Below are 27,245 nucleotides of genomic sequence, written 5' to 3' on the forward strand. Positions count from 1 at the left end.
CCGCTGAAGTCATGTGCGGTCCTCATTACATCACAAAGTAAACAGAAGGAGCTCCACCCACAGATCTTCTCAGAAAAAATAATACTATTGAAATGTTGAGTAATTTTAGGTTATGCTGATTGACTGAAGTTAAAAAAACACTCCAGCAAAAAAAAAAAAAATAATTAATTACACACACCTAACTCGCCAGTTTCTTCCCAGCTTAGTTTCATGTATAAATTTTTAACCCTTTCATTATGGACAGCTGTGTCATGTGATCTCAGTCTGACCACCAAAATGGACCATGCTCTCATGTCTAGGTCATTTTCTCATTTGTGGTTGACTTTCTGTAAACTACGGGATTACATAATCACCAATCAAATCCCTCCTGGCAACTCTGAGACACCACTAGATGGGCCTAGCTCCCCCTTCCTTGTTCCTCCATGTATATAGTTCTGCTGTAGGGATCATTTCTGCCTTCTCTAGGGGAGCAGGAGTGCAGTGAAATAATACGCGAGTCCATACAATGATTAGCTGTTCTAAAACTCCCCTCACTCACACTGCCTGTCTATACTATACTACTGTAAATGCGGTGTGCAGAATCTCCAGTGTATTTCTGTAAGATGCTGCTCCTCTCTGCCTCCTGTGTAAAATCTGACATGAAGAAATCCATCACAAGCAGGATATGAGCTGAAGCTGCAGTGAGACTGCACTGAGGCTCTGCAGTGTTAGGCCCTGTTCAGACTGAGTTTTTTGCAGGGAAAAAATTCTGCCTGGAAAAATAAGCTCCGTTTTTTTTTGTGGTTTTGCACCACACGTGTCTTTTGCCGCGATTTTTTTAGGCTTTTTGTTTAGCTATCTCTTCAACAGAAAGATGGAATAACCGCAAGCGTTTTTTGCCTCCTCTGAAAAGCGAGAGGCATGCTGGGAAATGTAGGCCTCATTAGGGGAACCATATAAGAGGGAAAGAAGGAATCAAGATGGCAGACATCCCATAAATGGCACATCAACTAAAGCAGGTTTACACAACACATACACAAGAGACTCTACATTATAATCCAATAATGGCCTCTGCTGCACTATATAAGCAAAATAAAATTGTTGAGTGCATCTTTAAGGCCTCATGCCCACTTCTGTTCTTTTTATCAGGGTGCTATCCGTTGTTTTAACTGATAGCACCCTGACACATTAATTTCAATGGGGCCATGCACACTTCCGTTTTAACGGAACCGTGGGGCCGTTCCGTCAAAAATAGGACAGGTCCTACTTCTTCTCCTTTTTTGATTGAACAGTCTCGGCCTTTTCATTAATTTGGTCTGTGAAGCCATCCGTGTGCGGCCCGTGTTTCACGGAACCATCATTAGCGTCCGTACAACGGCCAATGGAAGTGCCTAAGGGTTCTGGCCAGGCTGAAGTTACAAAATCTTTGTCGTTTCCATGTCTCTCAGACTTTATCTGCCATAGTTGACTTTACGGCAACTTATAGTCTGTTGATCTATAGATGGTTGTATACTGGGCTGGTCTGTTGTTATTGTGTCTCATAGATGTAAACGCTGGTGTTTCGTGTTAGTGTTTTTGGCTATACTTTGGCCTACATGATGTAAGAGGATGTAATAACCCACAGGTGGCAATGACTTTGTCATTTTTAGAAGTGTAGATATTAATAAAACTGTAATACCGAACGGTTCTATCTGTCCGGCACCCGTGATGTGGCATCATCACGCCTGTCTGCGCCGAGTCACTCACAGCACAGTGCAAGGAGGAGAAGGATCTCCTCCACCCGTTGTGGGAACGGGGATAGGTAAGTAATTGTTATTATTTTTCTATTAGGTACACATAGGGGGCATTATACTGGGTATGGGGGAGAGGCTGATATGGTGGCTGCTGAGGGAGCGTTATACTGTATGGGGGCATTATACCATATGGGGCAGCTATGGGTGGCATTATACTGTATGGGACAGCTATGGGTGGCATTATACTGTATGGGACAGCTATGGAGGGCATTATACTGTGTGGGGGCATTATACTTTATGTGGCACCTATGGAGGGCATTATACTTTATGGGGGGCTTATACTGTTTGGGGCAGCTATGGGGGACATTATACTGTATGTGGCAGCTATGCGGGGCATTATATTGTATGGGGCAGCTATTATAGCTGCCCCCACGCATTATACTATGTGGGGACAGCTATGGGGGCATTATACTGTGTGCGGGCAGCTGTGGGGGGGCATTATACTGGTGTGGGGGGCAGCTATGGAGAGCACTATATTGTGTGGGGACAGCTATGTGGGGCATTATACTGTGAAGAGGCAGCTATGGGGGGCATTATACTGTGTGGGGCATCCATTGGGTCTGTCCAGCAAGGCGGATGGGCATAGTTGTGCGCAGGGGTCTGGTGGTGTTGGGGAGGAGGGGTAGGGGGGCCAAGCTGAATTTTTGCACCAGGGCCCATGAGCCTTTAGCTACGACCGTGGTATAGGTATACGTTTAATGTATACGTCGTTGCCTTTTTTGATAGCTTTTCATGAATTATTCATTAAACGGATACCATGTTAGTCTATGGGTGACGTTTATGTTAAACAGTTGCCTAATAGTGGCATCAGTCCCCCATAGACTACGATGGTATCGGTGTAACACCGTTGTGCGCATCAGGGTTTTTTGCAGATCTGTTGTACCGTTTCGTAAATTATAGAAATTCCTTATTCCTGTCCATTTTTGTTGACCCGTGCCTCCCATTTAAGTCTATCAGTTTGCAAAAATAACGCACAATACACAGAAGCCATCCTTGTGCTGCGTCCGCATTTTGCGGATACGTTGCTGGGAAACGTCTGGGAGCCCCTCACAGCGCCGTGGAAGAGAATGAAGCTATACCTCCGCTGAGCCTTGAAAATACCCTAAAATGGCCAGTATTGATCCAGAGCCACTGATTACTCTTGTGTAGGAGCGTGCAGACTCCTCGGACACATGAGCAGACTCCTACCACCACCGTATTCGCAAGGTGAAAAGACAAAAGTAGCCAGAAAAAGCTAGATAGAGCCTTCTGTTTTTGTTTTTTTTGTGGACCGTGAAATACGGATGACACTTGGAACGTTGCTCAAGCCACTTGGACGCATTACAGACCCAAATACGGACACTAGTCATTATACAATGATTAAGCTTTATTTCCAGAAAGCCCCTTTAAAAAAAATGTTTTGCTTAAAACAACACGACAAAGGACCTTATACATCCACAAATGTGTATTATACTGATTATCTATAGTATACAGTTCTCTCGCTCCTCTCCGGTATTGATTTAGGACAATGTATATGGCTGTGGGACAAACTGGGAGTTTACGATCATCTCCGGAGTAACGAGAGTTAATGCGCCGATCTTTATTTCAAGTACAATCCGGTTTTCTTGCCGTATATTTCTCCCCTTCGGTTGTGATGATCACCAGTGAGATTCCCGCAGCCCGAGAGCCGTTATTAATGCTTTTTGCAGAGTATTTTCCAAGTCCTATAAAACTAAAGGTCATTTATAAGCTCTTGTGGAAAGCATATTAGTGGCAAGCGATGGGGCTGGGGAGCAGTTTATCTCCAGCTCTTTCCCCCTCTTAAAATCAAATTGATTGTTCTTTGGCTGAAGCTTTTACAGCGCCACAATGTGAAGAACATGAAGCTGCGGCAACTCCGTGTCCTAATGAGCACATTTTTTTTGCATTAATGAGAAATTGTGGTGTTGAGAGGGAATATTGGAGAAAACATGCGTTTAAAAGAGCATTTACCCCTAAAATAAATGTTGCCTTGCTGTCCCAGACTCCTGACCGGTAAATCTGCCTATTGATAGTGATGCGGAATACGTGACATATTACTGCAAAACAAGGCGGATTTGCTTTGAAGGAGTCATGGATAGCTGGGCGACAATATTATGTATTTGCCACCATATTGGTTGTCACCCAGCTTTCACAGAAACAGATGTAACTTGTAAGCAGAATATTTTAATGGCTTGACAGTAGACAAATCAATGGTCTCCAATCTGTGGCTCTGCATCTGTTGCAAAACAATAACTCAGCTGTCAGGGCATGCTTTGAGTTGTAGTCTAGGAACAGTTGGAAAGCCAAAGGTAGGAGAACACTGCTGCTAAAAATTCTTATGAGCAGTATATATATATATATATATATATATATATATATATATATATATATATATATATATACACACACACACACGCGCATACATACATACATACATACATACATACATACATACATACATACAGTATATAACCAACAAAAATTCAAGGTAATTGCCAAAGTAGATAATTGTAGATGTCTTCAGGTGGTGCTTTGGCCATCAGGACAACCTCTTCTTTAAACATAAAACCCCTCTTCCCTAGCCCATTATTTGGTCACCTCTGGTCCAGCTGCTTATAACCCTGGTCGCCATCTAAGCTGCAGACAGTGATGCGATGGAAGTTCACTTATGGAACACAAAAGGAGAATTTTCGTTTTGGTTGGGGGTTTTCTTTAAAAGGGTAGTCTTTTAAAGCCAATCCCGTTTCATTTGTCCTATTAGGAAATATGGACATACTTAGAACCCCCCTCTACTAGCCAGAGCGATCACCAGCTCTACACTTTCCGTCTAAAATACCAGAACCCCCAATGGACTCCTATTAAAGTCAAGGGCATTCTTCAGGATTCGCTCATAGCCATTCAAAAACTGGTCCGACAGAGCTGTCATGGCTTCATAGCCACGACGCAGATGTCAAGTGTCTTACTTCTGTAGGATAATAATCTATTCTGGTCATGTTATAGACACACGGGTGCACGGCTCATTATAAGTTATAGCTCTGAAACGGTATTGTAAGGGTTTGATATATCATGCCGATCGGCGCTCGTTTAGCTCCATTTACATGGCATGATCATTGTACTGTATGGGGCTGAACGAGATTTTTTTTTATTTTACTGCCGCATAAAAGATACGATCAGCCGACAAGCTAGCGTTCCGTTCCCCTAATCAGCAGCCAGTTTTAAAGGGGCCTTAACTCTAGCGTAACCGTTTCCCGTCGCTAATATGCCTATTTAAGTCGAGAAAGGGTATTTAAAGATGGCGCCCACTCTGTCGCAGAGCTGGCACCATAGCCGCCCTGCTGTTACACAGCAGGGACCCAGCGGCAATGCTTGCAATCGGAAAAATTTCATATCACAAACATTTAACCCCTCAGTTGCCGGTGTCAGATGTGACCACCGGCATATGAGGGGTTTTTACTGCCCCTTTCACTTCGGGGCCGGTCACCAGCTCCCGCAGGTGAGATCGCGGAAGCCGGTGTACACCAATAGCAGCTGGGAGCCTTGTGAGTGCTCCCAGCCCTGCTATAGGAAGATTTCTATTGAGGTCTCAATAGCAATGCAGTAATTTTGCTATAGACTGCAATATTGTGATATTGCTGTCTATGGCATAAGCGATCTAACGATCGCAGGTTCAAGTCCCCTAGGGGGGCTAAATAAAAGTTTTAAAAAAAACCTAAATAAAACAAAATATATATAAAAATACAAATCACCCCCCTTTCCCTAGATCACATATAAAAATAAATAAACATAAACATATTCGGTATCCCCGCGTCTGAAAATTCCCGAACTTTAAAAATATTGAAATATTTATCCAATACGGTGAACGTCGTAGCGGGGAAAAAAGGTCAAAATGTCCGAATCGCAGGTTTTTTGTTTTGCCACTTCAACCCCCACAAATAATTGAATAAAAAGTGATTGAAATGCCAGAAATTACCCCAAATGTTAATAAAAAAATAAATTTTTACACGTACAAAAAGCCGCCTTATACATCTCTGTACACAGAAATATCCCCAAAAATTATGGGGGTCACACTATAGCGATGCAAAAAAATGTTTGTTTCTGTCAAACGTATACGTTTTATTAAAGGTACTAAAACATAACAAAAATTATATAAATTTGGTATCACCGTGATCGTACTGACGTGCAGAATAAAGGTCATGTGTCATTTTCACCGTACATTGAACATCGTAAAAAAGAAACCCATAAGAAAATGTTGAACTGCTATTTTTTTTTCCCAATTCCACCCCATTCTGAATTTTTTTTTTCAGCTTCCCAGTACATCACACATAACATTAAATAGTGCCATTAGAAAGTACAACTTGTCCCGTAAAAATTAAGCCTCCATATGGCGGTTTCAATGAAAAAATAAGTGTTTGTTTTTTTTCTCCCCGCATTCAAAAAATCATAAGCATAAAAATGAAAATTAGTCTGGTCCTGAAAGGTTTAAAGTGTGTGCATAGGGAACAGCTCACTATACCCACATCCTACAGATTGCTCTCAAATCTGCACCTCCTTAAAATTTGCATGCTTCTTATAAATTCTTGTTCTCTCCATTGTCGTAACATGATTATTTGATTACACGTAATAAATCCTTCACAGCTGATTTACAGGCTTATGATTTGTGACTCACAAATTTGCTGAATGTGTGGATCTCTCCATGCTCTTTTTATTCATTATTATTTTTATTTACGCCCACTCGCTTGAGGCTCATTTACAAACCTGCGTCGTCAAGCACAGAAATCTCAGTAAAGTTACACCTATTAAATTGGTTGAAATATTGAACGTTATGGATAGTCATTATGCAGACTTCAAGGCTATGTCCACCTTCCCAACCAGTTTTTATGTCTACAGTTCCTATGCAGAGCGATGTGTCTCCACAAGACTACAAGAAATCCTCGTGTAATCTGTTCCTGCAGTCATATTGCCATCCATATGGCCCCTACTATTTGCTAAATTACCAAATGTTAATTACTAAGAAATATAGTATAGACTGTAAGATCAGACTATACAGGGTTTGTTTGTAGTCTGTTACCATGGAGAAACATAAATTATCATCAGCTTTAGGCACAAAACCGTAGGATATGTTTAAATAAGACTATTTGTAAAGTTGCTTCATTTCATTTAACGGATTGACGAATGACGAGTATGCTCGCCATGAGTTGCCACGTCAGGACGAGAATACTCATCATGCTGATCGCACGAGCACAGCGACTGTCGCTGTGCGATCAGGAGCTGGGCAATGGTTGTAGTGCACAGCCGCAGCCCCACTTTAATGGCGGAGATCAGAAAAGCCTATGATCTCAGTCGTTAACCCTTTGAATGCTGCAATCCAAGCTCATCGAGGCATTCAAAGGGAAAGAGTGAAGGTAAGATGCTGACGATGTTTGGGCCTGGCTCGCAATATCCATTCTATTTCATTCCAAAGGTGTTTGATGGGGTTGAGGTCAGGACTCTGTGCAGGCCAGTTAAGTCACACAGACCCCCACCAAACTCACCAATCCATGCCTTTATGGGCCTTGCTTTGTGCACTGGGACACAGTCATGCTGCAACAGAAAAGGGCTGAACACCAAACTGTTCCCATAAAGTTGGAAGCCGCAATTGTCCAAAATGTCTTTCTATGCTGTAGCATTAAGATTTCCCTTCACTGGAACAAAGGGGCCTAGGCCGTCCCCTGAAAACAACCCAATAGCATTATCCCTCCTCCACCAAATTTTAAAGTCGGCACAATGCAGTCAGGCAGGTAACGTTCTCCTGGCATTCCCCAAACACATCCATCAGACTGCCAGATAGAGACGCGTGATTCATCACTCCACAGAACATTTTTCCACTGCTCCAGAGTCCGGTGGCGGCAGCGGCTTTACACCACTCCATTTGATGCTTGGTGATGTAAGGCTGGCATGCAGCTGCTCGGCCATGGAAACCCATGCCATGAAGCTCCCAGGGCACATTTTTTGTGCGGCTGTTAATCTCAGAGGAAGTTTGGAACGCCCCTACGTTACATAGAAACAAAAAACCTACACATATTAGGAATCTACACGACCGTAGTAACCTGTAGAATTAATTGAACAGGTTATTTAGTGTAAAACGTGAACGGGATAAAAAAAATAAACAAGAAAAACTATGCCGAGAATCGCTGTTTCCTATATTCACGCCATAAAAGTTAGTCTTTTTTTTCCTGCAATTTGGGGGTAGTAAAAAAATTATTTCTCCCGCATAAAATAATGCCTCATACAGCCATGTCAATGAAAAAATAAAAAGTTATTGCTGCTGAAAAGCAGAGAGGCAAAAACGGAAAAATTCAGGTCATTAAGCCTTTTCAGGCCTGGTCATTAAGGGGTTAAAATAAAAAAAATCCGTAAAAGAATACACACACATGCAATTATTGTTTTTTACAGTAAATAAACTTTATTAAATAGAAGTCCCAAAACATTAAATAATATACTCATATTTGATTTTGTCACGACTAATTGTTGCACATACAATGGGGCAGATTTACTAATGTGATCTTGTGTAGTCCTTGTTGTAAAATGTACCAAAATGTGGTGCATTTCTGGCGCATAATGTAGAACAAGTGTTTGTACCTTATTAGACACTTTGCAAGTGTCTCAAAGGGACGTGGTTGATCAACAAGGTGTGATTAAGGCATTGTTCACATCTGCGTCAGGGCTCCGTTCCGTGGAGCTTTCCGTTGGAACAGAGCCCTGACTGACACAAACGGTAACCAGAGGCTTCCGTTTCCATCACCATTTCAATGGTGACGGATCCGGTGCCAATGGTTTCCATTTGTCTCCGTCGTGCAGGGGCTCAGCCGAGTTCAGTCGTTTTGATGGAATATATAGCGTAGTCAATGTAGTACAATAGGAGAATCAATTAGCTTTTTATTCTTTTAAAGTTTTACTATTACATTTTTTATCACATAAATAAATTCCCCAGTTTATACTCACTAATTTAAATGTGTTGTCCAGGATTAAAAATCATGGCTGCTTTCTTCCAAAAACACAGCCACACCTGTCCATGGGTTGTGTGTGATATTGCAACTTGTCCCTGTTCTCTTCAATAGAGCTGAGTAGCAATATCAGACACAACCCATGGGCAGGTGTTGGGGCTGTTTTTGGAATAAAACAGCCATGTTTTTCTGATTCTACAGAACCCTTTCATGCTGTATTATAATATGGTTCTCAGCTTTGTTACTTTGTTACAGAGCTAATTTTTATACATGCACAGATATGTTGGATACATGCATGAGGCCGCCATTAGGGGGAGCAATCTTAAGGCTGAAGTTTACTGGCTCTTTCAACTCTCTATAAATCTGTCTTCAGTTTGCTCCCCCTAGTGGTAGCCTACTGCTGCAGAAATGTATTTATTTAACCACATCGCCATCAAAGAAACTGATATGAGAAACCTATTACAATATAGTATTGAATTAATACGTGTAAACGGGGGGGATTTATTTCTTTTAGTAAAGCATCAAATTCTACCAGTTTTTCGTCCCACTAGAAGCTCTCCAATGTTCAATCCTGAGTTGAAGATAATGACACTGCATAGCAGTTTCCTTCTTTGGGACCATTTCCTTGTGGTTCTTCAAGATTAATAAGCCTACCATGTTGGATTTAAACTCGAATTCCTTTCCTATAATCCTAAATGTATGTGTGTGCTTGAAATTAATCTATTGGTGTATTTTAATAATAGAGGAAATTAAAATATCCAGAGAAATCCCACAGGATCAGGGGAAGAACTTACAAACCATGCAGATCCTGCCCTGGTCGGATCCAGACACCAGTTTCTGACATATGACTTACGCCCCTTGCTTAACACATTTGATCAAAAGGAGAGTTGGAAATTATGTGAAAACTGCCTTAAACCTGTTCTAAAATTATCATTCGGTTTAATATTTGGGAACCCTACCAATGTCAATGGTAATAGGCAATAGGTACAAGGTTGGGAATCTTTGGCTCTTCGGCTCTTGCTCGGGTAATTTTAGAGTCATGGCTATGTTTAAAAAATCAATGGGTTTCACCTTTAACTGTTCTGCGCTTACCAGAACAGAGGTAGTCCAGTGCTATATAGAGTTTCAAACCCCTCTTTCTGTGCTTTGTTAGAATATTCCAGATCTTGTACTACCATAATATAGAGTTCCTTTTCTTGGCACAGGGTTTGGACTCCTTTTGGTGCTTAGCTTAACAATAAGGTGTTTCCATGCACTTGCCATTGAAAGCTGTGCAACAGGAATAAGCGTTTGGCTCTGCACACAGTCTCTGGTCTCCTTCATTCAGAGTACCATTTGTAGTCACTGATGTTATTTTCCTATCTGTCTAAGACCCTAATGCAAGTGGCATGGCGGCTGTACGGACGCACACGGAGTCCCAAATGGCTTCGTACTACGGAGTTGTACAACACTCTGTTTTGCACTCTACAGTGCTCCAGTTGAGTGCTGTATGTACGGAGCTATGCTTCTGGGAGAGAAAAACGGCATACATACGGAACCCTATGGAGCAGGTTGCCGTTTTTTTCGGTCTAATTCATACGGAATGTGACTTAGAAAAAAACCCACAATAAACTTCCATATAAATCTGTATGGAATCGGAGACCTACAAAGGTAAAGGTCTCATGCACTATGGCAGCCCAATTCCGGTTCGGTACAAAAATGAGCCATAACTGTGTTCATAAGGCCTAAGGGTCGTGTAAGAAAATGGTGAAAACGAATGCTAAGAAAGACACACGGCTTGCTCCTTACATGTATGGCTTCCTGTAGGTCATTTTATATTCTTTATCATTTGATCACTTGCTGAAGAATTTTTGGACCAGATTTTTTCATTCTTTATTATTTAATGTTTTGGTCATGTTTGCGGCCAGACTATGGCCAGAGAAAAGACTTTAACGACACAATATATTTTCATTAGTGTTTTGACAGTGACTTAGGAAGATGCTGCACTGAGCTTTATGAGAGACACTGCAGTAATTAATCTTCATTAGGATCGTTGCCTTGGCCTTGTAAATTAAAATTTATTATCTGAAAATAAGATTGTGGCACAGTATGTTTTATTATCCAAATGCCAATATTTTGGAGTTGACTCTCTTTTTAGACTCAAAAATCTGTTTGGCAGATGTTTTTATACAAGCCGGCTAATTATTCATTCTGAATAACCTGGTATATGGAAGACGGTGCTCAGTTAACCTTCTAATGACCATTGAAATAAAACACATAAAGGAGAACTACCAGAAAATCTATATTAAGGCTGAGTTCACACTGAGTATTTTGCCGAGTTTTTTGACGCGGAAACCGCGTCGCAAAACTCAGCAAAAACGGCCCTAAAATGCCTCCCATTGATTTCAATGGGAGGCGTCGGCGTCTTTTTCCCGCGAGCAGTAAAACTGCCTCGCGGGAAAAAAAAGCGACATGCCCGATCTTCGGGCGTTTACGCCTCTGACCTCCCATTGACTTCAATGGGAGGCAGAGAAAGCGTATTTCGCAGTGTTTTATGCCCGCGGCGCTCAATGGCCGCGGGCGAAAATCGGCGTGCAGGGAGAGGAAAATCTGCCTCAAACTTCCAAACGGAATTTTGAGGCAGATATTCCTCCTGCAAAATACTCCGTGTGAACATAGCCTAAAACTTTGTAATTGTGTGTTACTTTAAATTTGGTAAAGTAAACAAAAATAATGTGGAAACAACTACAGAAAGTGAGGATAGTGCTGAAAAAGAAAAACAAAGATGGCTGCCTTGTATAGTGCATTAAATGGTAAAACACTGGGTAAAACCGCTTCTGAAAAAGATTTGGGGATATTGGTGAACGGCAAATTTAGCTTTAGCAACCAGTGCCAGGCAGCTGCTGCCAAGGCAGTACCAAGAAAGGTTATCAAACTTGGCACTATTCAGTTTAGAAAAAAGACGGCATAGGGGCGATCTAATTACAATGTACAAACTTATAACTGGACAGTACAGAGATCTTTCTAATCTTTTTTTTTTTTTGTAAATTTTTTATTTATTTAGATTTTTTGAGACATATTAAGGAGGGGAGAGGGATAGGGGTACAGAAAGGAATGGATGGGGAACAGGGGTAACATAATAAGCCAATACCAAGAAAAAGAAAACATAACAATTAACGGTTGTCTCTGCTGTATTATTTTCGAAATCAGAAAGCTACATATATACTCTCCACATAAGTTTACATGTACTTCAGGTTATGCAAATTTGGTTAATGTTACCAATTTAGTTTTAGTTTGGAAGTTTGTAATGTGATCTAAACCATTATGTTATACAAAGCATCTGTGTTCTGAATATCTATTCCAAGTCCTGTAATATTTCTCTAGATTTTGTTCAATTGACCATTCAGTCTTTTCGAATGACTGTACCGAACAGACCTCGGCAATCCATTCCGAGGTGGATGGCGTGTCTGTCTCCTTCCAGTGTCTAGCAATTATAAGTTTCGCTGCATTTAGAAGATGGAGAATTAAGGAATTGTGGTTTATGATCCGGTATGACATGTCCAGATTCAGGATTACTAATTCTAATGTCAAAGTGATATTGATATCTTCAACAGTATTTATGATTGTTTCTATTTTCTCCCAGAATGGCTTGATTAGATCACAGTTAAACCAGATGTGTGACAGATTCCCTGTTTCTTTTTTGCAGCGCCAGCATATTGGGCTTTGGTTGGGATCTATTCTATTCAGAAGCTCTGGCGTTTTGCACCAACGTGCTATTACTTTATAATTTTGCTCTTGTATTTTTGTAGAACTGGAAGTGGACTGCGAGTTTTTTAATATTCGGTCTGTCTGTTCCTTAGTGAACTTTTTACCCAATTCTCTTTCCCATTTTGTCATGAATGAGGGTATCTCCGATTTAGCAATGAGAAGTTGATAAATTTTTGAGACTGCCTTTTGGGGAACAATCTTAGAGGAGTAAAAGTTAGTGAACACATTAACTGAACTTGTATGTAGAATATCCGGCAGAAAGGCTTTAATTGAGTCGGCGATTATATTGAATGTCTGCTCATCCAACTTAATGTTAGGAAATGCAATTTCCATTTCACCCATTGTAATCAGTTTCTTGTTTAAAATAAATTTACTTTCTGAGAGTAAAGCTTCTTTCGCGTTCGTGGATAATTTCTTCTTAATTTTTTGGAGTTTATTCGGTATCAGATAATAGATTGGTGTGTGACTACTTATATTACGTATAAAATGGTGTTTTTTGTTCAGTTTGTGCCATGTTCCGATAGTTTGGTTCGTTAAAGGATTGAGTATATCAGAATATTTGAATCTATTATAAGGTGTTGGCCATATGATATCTTCAACTCTATTTTTTTAGTAAACTCAGCTCGAGATCGACCCAGAGTTTGCGTTTCGTAGGGCTTTGCCACTCCATAAATCTGCATAGGTGAACAGCGTTTTTGTAGTTTTCTATGTCTGGTAGGCCAATTCCACCTGCATTTTTGTGTTTTATGAGTGTTGAATATTTAATTCTACATCCTTTAGCTTGCCATATAAATTTTGTTATCTTTTTCAGTTTATTGAAAAATGTCACAGGGTTCTAATGATCTTTTTACACCTAGGCTTGTAACAAGGACAAGGGGGTATCCTATACGTCTAGAGGAGAAAAGGTTTCACCATCATCACAGATGGAGATTCTTTACTGTAAGAGCAGTGGGACTATGGAACTCTCTGCCACAGGATGTTGTGATGGTTGATTCATTGACCAAGTTCAAGAAGGGCCTTGATGCCTTTCTTGAAAATTATAATATTACAGGTTATGAGTACTAGATTCTGGAGATGGGATATTGATCCATATTTATTCTGATTGCCATGTTTGGAGTAGGAGGATTTTTTGCCCTAAAAAGTAAATAGGCATCCATCTCATAGAGGTCTGCCTTCCTTTGGATCAACACAGTAGGATTATATATATTCACAGGGGAGAAAAGAAAACCTGGACCGCACATCCACGTATTATACTTGATCTATTGCGGCTCAGAAAAATAAAATGTAAGAACTGGAGGTTCTTAGTAAACATTAGGATTATAGTTTGGACTTAAAGGACCTATGTATTTTTTCAACCTTATTAACTATGTAACTATATAGTCCATAGTAGGAGGTTGCATATATAAATCTGCTCACTTAAATACGGTGCTATTGAATATACTCTCTAATATGATATGCAATTGACATGCAAGGAGTGGGCCGTATGGGATTCTCCATGGTTCACCAGCACCAGGATAGCTGTCTTTGAGGTTGACTTCATGAGATAACCCCTGTAACAGAAGAGATGAGTCCTCTTTAAATTTAGTGTGGAGTCTTATAGATTCTCACTTTTGCGCTTCACCAAAATCACAATAGAGGACACTGATGACTGTAAAAAAAAAATACAGAACGAGATGCATGATTATAATAGTAATACAATATTTCCATCTGAATTGTCACACAGAGCGTTGACTGCCTTTTTAAGCGCTGGTTAACTGCAGTGCAGTATATGCAGTTTGTGTGTCTTAAAAATAGTGATATACCTACTTAACCCCTTCCCGACATTTGACATAGCTGTACGTCATGGTCGGGAAGGGGGGGACTATAGAGTGGGCTTACGGACTGTAAGCGGGGGTCGGCCCTTTGTTATAGCATACACTTCACTGTAACGGCCGGGTCAGAAATAACTAAACCACTTAGATGCTTCGGTCAATAATTATCACGGCATCTAAGCTGTTAGAAACCTGATCGTGAGGTTCCGATGGCAGTCATGGGGTCTAATAAAGGTCCCCAGGACTGCTGCCATCATTGTGCTTATATTACTCCCTGCCAGAGGCCAATAAGAGCTTCTAAAAATTCCAATACACTACACTACAATACATATAAGTATTGCAATGTATTGTATCAGCGATCAAACGATTCCTTGTTCAAGTCTCCTAGGCAAACTAACTTTTTTTAAAAGACCGTTAAATTACGTTTTTAATAATGTATAAAATAATGAAAAGTAAAAAAAACAAAACCTTTTCCCTAAAGTAATTTAAATAAAATAAACCTAATTGGTATCGCCGCATCCGTAAATGTCCGATCTATTACAATATTATATGTATATATATATGTGTGTGTGTGTGTGTGTGTGTGTATATATATATATATATAAGTAGTACAACATGAAAAAATGCTATTTAAACTTGGTATCACCGTAATCGTATTGACAGTGAATGTCAGAAAAAAACTAAACCCAAAAAACAATGAGGAATCACTGTTTCCCATTTAACCTGATAAAGACTTTTTTTTACTTTTTCCTAGTACATAATATGGTGCAATAGATGCTGCCATTAAAAACTACAATCTTTCCCGCAAACAACAAGCCCTCATAAGGCTATATCGATGGAAAATTTAAAAACTTACGAGTCTTTGGAAGGCGGGGAGGGATAAGCGAAAAATGGCTGTGTCAGAAAGTGGTTAAGTGGGACCTGATCTTCGGTATATGAGGGTGCGCTGCAGCAGATTTGGGATGAAAGATTACATGCTTGACTCTCTCTTATTGCCTGGGAGCTGCAAAGTTATAACACTGGGAAAGTCTACATCTCAGGACAAAAAAAAGAGAACCCAAAATTGGTTTAGAAATAAACCAGAGGCAAGTTTTGTGATGATAATAAAGAGTGACTGGAATAGCAAAAGTTTTATATACAGTGTAAAGAAAAATAGTCTTGGAGAACAACAGTAGTATTAAGGTGATGATTTAAGATATGTAGATATATTTAAAGATCTCATCTTTGCATTGGGTGACTTTTTCTCTATAATTATAAGCATGCTTGTCTGCAACTGTATTAAAATAAAGATTTGTGAACCCACAAGAGTACATTAAAGAATTTGCTAAAATAACAGTTCCTTGAAAGGATGGATTTTCCAGGAAATCACATTTATGGCGTATCCTCAGGATATCGCTGACTGAATCTCTGCAGACTCTTCATTCTAATGATTGGTGGGGATCCGGGGTGATGGGAGCTGCCTACACAGTTGTCTACTATGCATAGCATTACTATCCTGTCTTATCTAGGCCTGCAGCAGTACGATCGTTTCAATAAATTTCCACCCTCTAATTATGAGATGACTCTGCACATGCTGTCCTACTTACACAGCAAAGCTGACAAGTAGGCTGCAGAAAACAGGAAATGAGTATGGGTATTTAAATATAAAAATAATTGTTTATAATAAAATCCAGATATAAATGATGACACATTTCCGGGTTTTCCCATCAGAGACATTTATGACTTCCACAGGATATGTCATTAATGTCAGATAGATGCGTGTCCTACCTCTGGGACCCGCACCTATCTCTAGATCGGGGCCCCCTAAACCCTGTTCTAGCTTTGTCTGCTATCACTGACTCCAGGCCACTTCCTTACTTTATGGTTGGGAGTTCTGAAAACAGCGTAGCCCACTGAGCTACGCTGTTTCCGTAACTCCCATAGTAGTGAACAGCAGTTACGGAAGCCGCGTAGCATGCAAGCTACGCTATTTCCGTAACAACCATTCAGTTCTAAGGGGCTTAAGAAAACCGTGTAGCTCAGCATTTTACGCTGTTTTCACATTCATTGTCGAAAATCAGCCGACACACAAAGAGGTAGAACGGGGTTTAGGGGCCCCGTTCTAGAGATAGGTGCGGGTCCCAGAAATGGGACCCGCAACTATCTGACATTTATGACTTATCCTGCGGATATGTCATAAATGTCCCTCGTGGGAAAACCCCTTTAAATGGGTTTTCCCATCCTATGTAGTGATGGCATAGCTTTAGAAGGTCGTGCTGCAAGTCTTTGTACAGCGGGTGACCAGGGTGCCGCTCTGCATTGAAAACAGCGAAGTCCTCCTCTTAAGATTGGTGGACGTAACAATGGTCGTGCCCTCATTAATCATAAAGTGATGGCCTATGCTAGTCATATGGCAATACTTTATAAGATGGAATTAACCCTTTAATGATATGAGAGCTCAGCAGAAGTAGTAACCACAAGCTTTCTCACCCAAGTATTTCTCTGTCTTGTTTTTGGTGGTTTTACACCATTTTATGTTTTTTACGTTTTCTGACATTACAGTGCAGAGCGTTCTTTATAGCATCGCTTTCTGGCATTTGATATGTAAGTCCTTCCTTCCCTTACTACCATCTTAACCCAGTCTAGTTAACACCTCCGTGTTTCATTGGTTACAATTCATTAAAGTAAAAGAACACTGCTTGGAGACATCTGGAGCAATGGAATAAAACAAGATTTTAACACTTCTTAATTAAAACCCAGCGTGTTAAAATGAAAGGCTGGAGCGAGTAAAAATAGAAAGCTTTCTTCTAGCATAATACAATTTAAATATAAAATGATGAAATCTGAAAACAGCTTGCAAAGTGAGAAATTATCGACATATTAGATTTCTTGTTTGTTGCTCAGCTGTTCACTTCTCCGTTACAAAGGGAGAAAGTTGTGGCCACCGTACTAAAGTCATGTTAGAACTTAATCTTTGGTGCTGATGGGTTATATAGTACAGTTCTCATATATCCAGGAATCTGTCTTTCACTTTGTACCATGAGAAGCATTCTCAAAACCAGTTTCTTAAAGGGGTTTTCCGATTTTCTATAAAAATCTTACAGCCAAAAATACAAAACCAGTAAACTTACCTTACCGATTCCCGGCCGTCACCACCCCACTCGTCTACGTTCGCGTTCCCTGTTGACAATCCTGGGTGATAATGTTGTCCATATTAACAACACATCACATGACTGTAGGGTCCAATCTCCACCTGCCACAGTAACCTCAAAATAAAACCGTGACCCTGTGGCAGAGAAAAGTTGGCCGCCGTGGTTACGTGACATGGGGTTGTCATGCTGACTTTGAGCATTGACAGCTGGCAATACTTATTAGTCAGCTTAACTCGCCAATTTGGAGGGGATTGGCCAACAATATAATGAGTATGATTTAATGAGTATGGGAAATGCCAACGGTTTCCCGGTTTCGGCAGATGTCAAGCGAAAGATCAGGCATGTTGGATTTTGATATTCTTGATCCTTTGTTCCTGCAAGATATAAGCTGCTGTCAGATGTCTGGCAGTAGCGTTGCCCCTTTCCCTATTGAAATCGGCATGCACGCTCAGCCTTGCTTTGCCTTAAAATAGTCTCTCTACGTGGTTGTGGAAATGTCTTCCCATCAAAAGTTTAGAAAAATGTCTGCTCTTCCTTGGATTTCGGTCTCCGTGTCTAGTTGTCAAATAAGTAGTGAACTGTTCTGTTCTATATGGGGAAAAAAATGGCCATTTCAGAATCCCGTACAAGCCCTGAAGTGCTAGACTAGAGGTGTGTCTGGCCAGCGTAACCCTTTCTTTGCAAATTGGATATTTTATGTCTGTACAATGCATTTCTTATACTTGGAAGACTAAAACACTAATGCACTCGACCGCTGTGCCACTCGGGCCGTTTTTGACGCCATCCGAGTGGCACCCGATAGTCTTCACGGACCCATTCACTTTAGCGGGTGAATCGGGTCCGTGAAAAATGATCCAAGTCTCCGATCCGAGGAAAGGTAGGACATGTTCTCTCTTTCCTTGGATCACTGACGGGACTCGGCCGGCGCACACGGTAGTGTGCACGAGACGTAATATTGGTTCTAAAATCCCCTGTTCAAAAATGATGTTTTGGTTTTTTTAAACTCTTGACTGGTGCTGAGCTGCTATACTAGACACAGCCCCTGGGCAAGATTGCTGCTATTTCTGGTAAAAACAAAGCAGAACCTTTTTTTCTAATTTAGACAACCCCTTGAACACAAATAACCTTAAAAGGGGGTTGTACAGGATTAGAAAAAACATGGCTGCTTTTTTCCAGAAACTCAGTCCATGGGTTGTGTCTGGTATTGCAGTTCAGCTCGATTGAAGTGATTGTGTCTAAGCTGCAATACCACGTACAACCTCTGAACGAGATTGGCACTGTTTTTATAAGAAAGGAGCCACGTTTCTCTAATCCTGGACAACCCCTTTATGAGGCATGTCAATTTCCACTCTGCTAAATATGTTTCCGGATATTTTATATCTTTCCTATACCTGTATTGAAGAGTATTTTTCTCTATAAACTCAACCAAAACCTAAGCCATGGGTTATCAGCCATATAGGGATCTTAAGATGACTCACAATTTCTATATAACCACTGTATCAAGGAATCAGCAAGAGCGTCTTCGGTGTCACTGCAGTTTATTACCGTGATCCGTATCTGTTACTACCGATGAGCTCATTACAGGAAGATCTGAAACCTTTCCTGTTCCCCTGTAGCTGTAAAGGTGGACGGAGCCGAATTGATCACTCAATTTACTGCAATTTACTTATATTGGCACAGATTGCTTCATGATGTGCATTCTGGGAATTGAACCTCTAGCGATTCCTTGACTTATTTATATATGACTCTGCTTGTAGCCACTTAATATAAAATGGATCATTACAGGACATTTCGGCTAATTGACATTTGCAATGTGTTGCAAGCTGTTCATAAGTTACAAATCTGATTAGCAGGAGACGTAAATCCAGATTTCTCCTCGCTACTGCGTCTTTAATTTCGCCAAGTTATCAGGAAGAAATATGAATTACATTAGTTGTGTAGTTCGTTGTTTTCCCTGCGTTCATAATTGGAAGACTTTGCCGGTGTTTTTAAATTGATGATGTTTCTATTCTACCCGGTGAAGCATGTTATGCAATAGGTCCTGTCGGTACGTGCTCATAGACGCACAATTTATATTTTATGTGTCAGTAACTCTGAAGAGTTCACATAAACTGAAACGTGTAATTATTCCAAAGTTTTCTAATTTCTTCTGAATAATTTAACACGGTGAATAAACATAGTGTATGTTAAAAAAAACAAAAAAATGTTTTACATATTTACATATCATCTACTTAAAATATACCGTGAGGGGGTTCTACAGTCCCAGACATTCAAAAAATATCATTACTCGGAGATGCCATTGTCCCCATGGGGCTCCCGTTCTGACTTGTCTAAGGGTCTATTTACACTGTGCGGAAAATCTCTGGACAAAAACTTGCACACCAATATCATAGAAAGATCCTCAAGGTCGATCACAGAGATTCTGGTGAGGTGGGGATCACTGTGCATAGAACTTGCAACATAGCCGAAGCAGAACCTGAGAAGACCGGTCAGTAGGACAAATTGTTACACTGTATATAGGAAAGTTTAGGCACCAGGGGCTACACGCAGACTTTGTATCATGATCGCTGCAATTTCAACTTAGGCTTGACTTTGATACAGCAACATTAGGAACAACTGTGGCATAATGTGCCGGTGCAAATTTAATTAGATTTTTAATTTTTTTTTGCTTGTGTGGTTCTTACGGATACATTTGGCCCACAGTTGCATGAAAATATTTTTACATTTGCAGTTGCTTGCAACTCAAAGTATTTCGGAGGATTTAACAAACCGACTAATGCCCCGAATGATACTAGTGGTCCTAGTGACTAATTAAAACTAAACCAGAATAAGAAACAAGTCACGACCAGGTGTTTGAAAAAATACAAATAATCTTTATTAAAGTCAATTAGACACATGGAGACAACATATAACACTTAGACATAATAAAATGCCATGGACCCTCGAACACAAACGGAATCTGAACGTAAAAGCAGAGTAGCCCCCCAGATGTAAAAATGGTCTGACACAACCTATATATGGCTAAAGTGCATAAGTACATATTGATAAGCAGGTACTAGGCATGGTACGCTTTGCACAGATGAACACATAAATAAGTATAGAGAATATATATAAGGTACAATCTAAGTAAAAACGACATGTAAAGTAGTATACCTACACCTGCGTATAAGAGGATAAATAGGAGATCAAGACCAGGAGGGGGACCTCTGCTTAACCCAACGCGCGTTTCGCTGGTGCTTCGTCAGGGTTTGTGTTCGAGGGTCCATGGCATTTTATTATGTCTAAGTGTTATATGTTGTCTCCATTTGTCTAATTGACTTTAATAAAGATTATTTGTATTTTTTCAAACACCTGGTCGTGACTTGTTTCTTATTTCGGAGGATTGCAGCAGTCACGGTACAGTTGGGCTGTCACTATACAGAATGTGGGGCATCCAAGGATGAGTTTTTTCTTTTATACAGGTTTGTGCTACGGGGATATACATAGTATTTATTTATTTTTTTAAATCTAAAAAAAGTTTAAATTATCTTCCATTGAAGATCGTCACATCTTTAATGCACTTTTATCATGGGAAATTATAATTTATTTCTCTTTCCTATTTTAAAGTGACTATGAGGAGATGCCACCAAGGAAGAGAATTTTCACCAGCAAATCCAAGGACCCAGAAGAAAAAACATTGCCTGCCAAAAAGAGGAAGACCGCTCCAAGCTCCGAGGAATCCTTCAAGCCACTAAATACTGGACTTTCCCTGACAGAGGATGAGGAACTAGTGTTGCATCTATTAAGCAACCAGAACTAATCACTTGCCCTCTGGGTTTTCTTGGTTCAATTATTATTTTTTCCCCAAAATCAGTTTGGCTTCCAGACAGTATAGTACTCTGGGACATTGGTACATGAAAGCTTGGGGGGGGACCTCCAAATACTCATTGGTATGAACATCAGAAAGAAAGTACTATGCACACCAGATGGAAGATTTTTCCAATATAGCGATTTATTTATAGCCAGTAACAGTGCGTGCGACGTTTCGGTCAATACCATGACCTTCCTCAGGCACTGTGTTTGTACTGGATCCTGTGTAATTACGGCTGTCCGCTAGGGGGAGGAGCTACCAGCCGCCATACGAACGCACCATCGCTATATTGGAAAAATCTCCCATCTGATGTGCATAGTACTGTCTATTGGATCGGGTTGGGCCCCTATATATGCACCCACGTTTAAAGCTAGTGCTTTCTGAACCGTGCTAAAACAATAAACATCAAATACCATATTTGCTCACTTTGTTCTTCAAGTCAATGGTTTTATATCCGTTTCATTTGAATGTTTATAAAAAAAAAAAAGTGATTAGTAACAGTAAATTATAGGTAGATTTAAATGAAAGGTCTACCAAGAACCTTTAAATATACGGGTATAGTAGGAAAAAACATAACCGATGGCTGTCCAACATGGTGCCACCATTATCTTTACAATCAGGTTGTTATGTTATGGAAAGAATCACAATACAAATCCAATACCAACAGTTAACAGTAAACTTTTTAGGAACAGAAGATCTGAAACTTGATTGTGACTGTAGACAAAAAATGACCCCTTATACAGACTTTTTTCCAAACAATGGCTCCGAACGCTGTGTACCAGCTATACATACATAAGAAAAGCCTTTTTTTTTAGACTTGTCATCTGCAGGACATTCCTTGGTGATAATCAGGAACTGCATCCTATAAAAACACAGTTTTTGGATCATTTATCCTTTTGATGATATATTAACCTATCAGTGTATGTTCCGCAGTATATAAACCTCAGCTCTGCAGCTTTTTCTAAGCTTCATATTCTTATCACTGGTCTAGGACTGATGGTTAGATGTTTAGTTTTAGACATGCCTTTGGTTTTGACCTCGGGTTTGCTATGAAGAATTTTTTTCTTTTTTTTTTACAACTTCTATTCTTTTTTTAGTATCTGATTATGTGTATTTCACAGAATAAAGAGCTATGATTGTTACAAAATAATTTATACTGTTCATTATTGTTTGGGTTGTAATAGGGACACGTCCCGTTGACAGATGAGTACAACTGTTAGTGTGGGAAAAGTAATATCTTCAGATAACCGTGTCACTTTGCCTGGTATTCATTACTTTTTTCGAAGTTTCATCTTTTTTTTCGTCTGGCCTTTTGCCTACTATGACCTAAATAAATTGATTAATTGAAAATTGTAACCTCGATTACTATTAATAAATGATTTTTAGGCTACAACCCGATTTGCATGCCACATATTTGAATTAATATGGATCCCCTTAGCCTGCTGTATACTACTGTATATAATATGCCGCCGACACTGCCCCTCACACAGTATAATGTCCCTATAGCTGCCCCTCACACAGTATAATGTCCCCCCCCCTGCAGTATAGTTCCCCCATACAGCCCCAATAGTGGCTAATAAAAATAATAAAATACATACTCCCCTAACCCTGTACCAATGACGAGTGGAGGAGATCCCTTTTTTTCTTCTCCGGTCTGTGTGGCTCGGTGCATATTTTCAGATTCAGCTGGACTTCTGGCATTTCAAGCAATGTATTAGTCCACGGTGTAGTCAATGCCCACCCCATTTACTTCTTGTTTAGCCTCAATGCCCACACACCACGGCAAGCGGACAGTGCCCGCCCCAATGGTATATACTCGAATGATGGGGGTTATACACAGGGTTGATGGGGGTTATATACAGGGATTATGGCTGACTGGTATATACAGGGATAATGGGGGTTATATACAGGGATGATGATGGGCTGGTATATACAGGGATGATGGGGGACCCTGTATATAACCCCCATCATCCCTGTATACAAGAATGATGAGGGTTGTGTAAAGGATTGATGGCTGGTATATACAGGGATGATGGGGGTAATATACAGGGACCCCATCATCAATGTATATAACCCCATCATCCGTGTATATACCATTAGGGTGGGCACTGTACCCTTGCTGTGGTGCGCAGGCATTGAGGCTAAACAAGAAGTAAATGGAGTGGGCAGTGAGGACACCATGGACCAATAAGCTGTCTGAAACGGTGGTATATGGGAGAAGTGCAGCAGACTCTGAAAATATGCGCTGGTCCACTCACGGCTCAGCACAGACGGGCATGAGTCATTTGTCTGCAATGAGCAGTGAGTGATGGTGAAAAGTTTCTTATTTTTTCCGATTTGTTGCCCAGTCCTGTAGTCAGAAATACTGTTATTACTCAAGTACACACACAACAAGTTTATTCAAATAATTCACCTTTTAGGTGTGCTTCAAAGTGCATGTCCACGTGAGTGTTTCGTCCATAGTACTGATGCTAAGATGTGAAAATAAGGGCATATTACTGCCGCATTGAACCGGCCGTGAGCTGGATGTTTCATCTTATTTCTGCCCCTGATTTTTGTTTTGGAAAATTTTATAAAGTACTGACATCATTGAAATATATTGGCACTATACACTATACCAGTGATCTTTTATGAGAAATGGTAAATCCTTCCAGCTTTAAAGTACATTTCCACTTTACCATTCTGTTTTTATCTAAATAGGTTCAAAAGTCTATACAATGAACTCGGTAATAAGGCCGTATACATTAAGCTCCCTCTAGTGGTGGCTGCACACAGCATGTTACCTTTTGAATCCATGTCTATGCTGGGGATTTGGAGCCCTGTATCAGAAAAACAAAGCCCTGAACACTTTGCATATATATTACAAAATTAATCCGCGCCGAATTTTCTACTTAAAAGCGACATGATGATAAAAGGTGGCGATTCACTTTAATTTACGTCCCTGGAGAAGTCGGCTAGGAATCCGAGCTTTGGAACTAATAAAAACTTGTATCTAATTCTTTTCTGACTTCATTGTAACTGTGGAACTAATATGTGCCAGGGAGTGTTACCAGCTGCCTGATCTCCAATAATAATGTTGTGCTGGAGTGCGTATATTGAGTGACGCTCTCATCCTATTTAATCTCCTCAGAATGACTAATCAAAGCTTAAAAACTCTAATTAAACGCATTTCACTTTGTACCGGAGGCAGACATAACACCGAGCGTCATTTACAGAGTGGACTTTTATATCTAGAGAAAAAACTAATGTATTTTTCAGCAATAATTAACTGCTTCTGCCTTTTATGTCCTTTACCTTCAGAGGGTCCCATTGTGGTTGTTGTCTTTGTTCTGTTGCCCCTGTTGCTGGTGCTCCTCGCTACTCCTGTCAGCTACCTACTGACATTGGGCTTAATTGGCAGTGGGGAAAGAGAACTTTGACTGGCAGCAAGGACAAAATCAGGATTTTGCATTAGGTTACGCTGTTTTCTATTCTATGAAAAATAGAAGCACAGTCTGTACATCACTAGTAAAACTACGGGGGCAAGCAAAAAATAACCAAAATTGGCGAGAAAATTTGAGGGGTTACAGTAAATCACCTCCCGGGATTAATATCAATTAATTGAACAAGCGGAGTAGTGCACTTAATCCACAGGGAGTTTACAATTGTTGTAATGGGTCCATTACTTCTGCCTAATTAAAGCTGTGAGATTGTACGGAGAATTACGTGCGGGATGTCTTCTGGGTGAACTTCAGAAGTAAATCTATTCCCTCGTCCTGCTGAGAGTAGTGCTCCCAAAGGTATATAATAAGTAGCTACAAATAAGCGCAGCTGAAATATAAAAATATGTATACACACAATGGGGCAGATGCATCGATCTTTTTACAGCAAACCCTATTTTTTTTTTAAGCCCCTGCGCCACTTTTTATCCCCCATTTGAATGTGTAGATAAAAGGGGTGGGGCTGGAATCGCATCGAGCGTAACCCATTTATGACGTTTTTATAACCCTAGCATTGTTTTAAACCTATGTCGCATGCATCAACAGTTTGTGCGTCGTCTTCAGATAGTGGTGCACAGTGTCTCAGTATTATGAAATCTTCCTCCACGGGCCACGTTATCAAAACTTTCAAATAGCGACCAGTCAAAGCTTAGCTGTTTATATCTTAAGCTGCCCAGGAAAAAAGGAAATTGTTTGCAAATAAAGCAGGGTTTTCCTTCAGACATTTTTGATAAATGAAGCCCAATGGCTTTAGATCAGCATTGTATATGTTTTCCATTATGTCAGCATAACTACCAGCACCCAAGGCAAACTCCATACCTCTACATAAGAGGGTATCCAGGTAGTGGCGTAAATGAAGTTGGTAAGCAACACAAAAGTTTGAACAGCCCATTCCAACAAAATGAAACAAAACGTGTATACAGGTGCAAGAACGCTGGTGACTGCAAATTTATACAGCACACAAGAAAATGGCGACCGCACACTGTGAGCACTAATGGCCCTACCCCATTTACGAACACCAATGTCACCTAAGCCACTAAATATAAATAAATATACATTACTGCTAAATCTACTTACAATAGGGAGGTTCTTAGCTCATATTTTGATCAAATTGTGTTTGCCCATCTGCCACGATAAGGCGACATCCTATTGTAAGTAGATTTATCAGTATTGGCATATTAATTTATATTTAGCAGCTTAGGTGACATTAGTGTTCGCAGTGTGCTGTCGCCATTTTCTTCTGTGCTGTATAAATTTGCAGTCACAGGTGTTCTTGCACCTGTTTACACGTTTTGTTTCATTTTGTTGGAATGTGCTGTTCAAACTTTTGCGTTTACCGCCACTACCTGGATACCCTCTCATGTAGAGCTATGGATTTTGCCTTGGGTGCTGGTAGTTATACTGACGTAATGGAAAACTTGTACAATGCTGATTTAAAGCCATTGGGCTTCATACGTGGGGTTAGTGACTGCCTCCATTTTTTGATCTTGCACTCCTCCCATTCTGCCCTGGGTGATTTTAATTAGTTTAATTCTGGTTCCTACCATCCCCAGATATATGTAGGCTTAGTCCCAGTTCTGGGTGTATGTGCAGAGTAGGTTCCCACCTATGAAGGATGCTTTGTCGTGGCAGGTGGGCTCACGCAATTTGATCAAAGTTTGCACTAAGAACCTCACTATTGTAAGTAGATTTAGCAGTAATGCATATTTATTTATATTTAGTGGCTTAGGTGACATTGGTGTTCGTAAATGGGGTAGGGCCCCAGAGCAAATTTTGGTCCTGTGGGATTTTTGCAACTTTTATTATAATGTTGGTATTTTTGTTATGTGATATAAAGTCCGTCGACCATATTTATAATATATTACACATGAGGAGTACCCTCTCTTGTATCTTCATACATATATATATATATATATAATGAGAAAAATAGTAAAGCAGCACAGCAACAGCAGTGGGTGCAAGCCTCCTAGGTTGAGGCTAGGAACCCTTGTTAATGAAATCCAAAAAAATAAAGAGGCAGCACTCCAAGGAAATTGGTGAAAAAAAGTGGTGTGTTTATTCACCCCAGGCAGGCAATGTTTCGATCCGTCTCTCAAGCCTTGACAAAGATCCCATAGAGACGGATCGAAACGTTGCCTGCCTGGGGTGAATAAACACACCACTTTTTTTCACCAATTTCCTTGGAGTGCTGCCTCTTTATTTTTTGGGACTTTATTTTTTGGGATTTTATATATATATATATATATATATCTCAACAAAAGAAAACAGCAGCACTCACTAGAGAAGATGCACAGGTGCCAAGCAAGCCATCCAGATCCAAGGACTAGGTAGTATATAAAAGTAGAGATCTTGCAGCACTCAAAGTGGTGAAAATAAAGTGGTTTATTCAGCCAACAAACAGCGACGTTTCTGTCCAACAATAGGACCTTTATCAAGCTTGATAAAGGTCCTATTGTTGGACAGAAACGTCGC

The 27,245-nt window shown here is 40.2% G+C and overlaps 1 protein-coding gene across 2 annotated transcripts in view; it reads left to right on the forward strand.

Annotated features, from left to right (window-relative positions):
- Window positions 1-21,711, forward strand: part of DDX10 (DEAD-box helicase 10) — a 243,339-nt gene extending 221,628 nt beyond the window's left edge. For both annotated transcript variants that reach the window (XM_075851596.1, XM_075851597.1), the window contains one exon: window positions 21,051-21,711. In XM_075851596.1, the coding sequence (XP_075707711.1) occupies window positions 21,051-21,243 (193 nt within the window). In that variant the 3' untranslated portion in view covers window positions 21,244-21,711. The remainder of the gene's footprint in view (window positions 1-21,050) is intronic.
- The last annotated feature ends 5,534 nt before the right edge of the window (window positions 21,712-27,245 follow it).

Source organism: Rhinoderma darwinii, chromosome 2 (genome assembly GCF_050947455.1).
Source record: "Rhinoderma darwinii isolate aRhiDar2 chromosome 2, aRhiDar2.hap1, whole genome shotgun sequence".
NCBI classification, from domain to species: domain Eukaryota; kingdom Metazoa; phylum Chordata; class Amphibia; order Anura; family Rhinodermatidae; genus Rhinoderma; species Rhinoderma darwinii.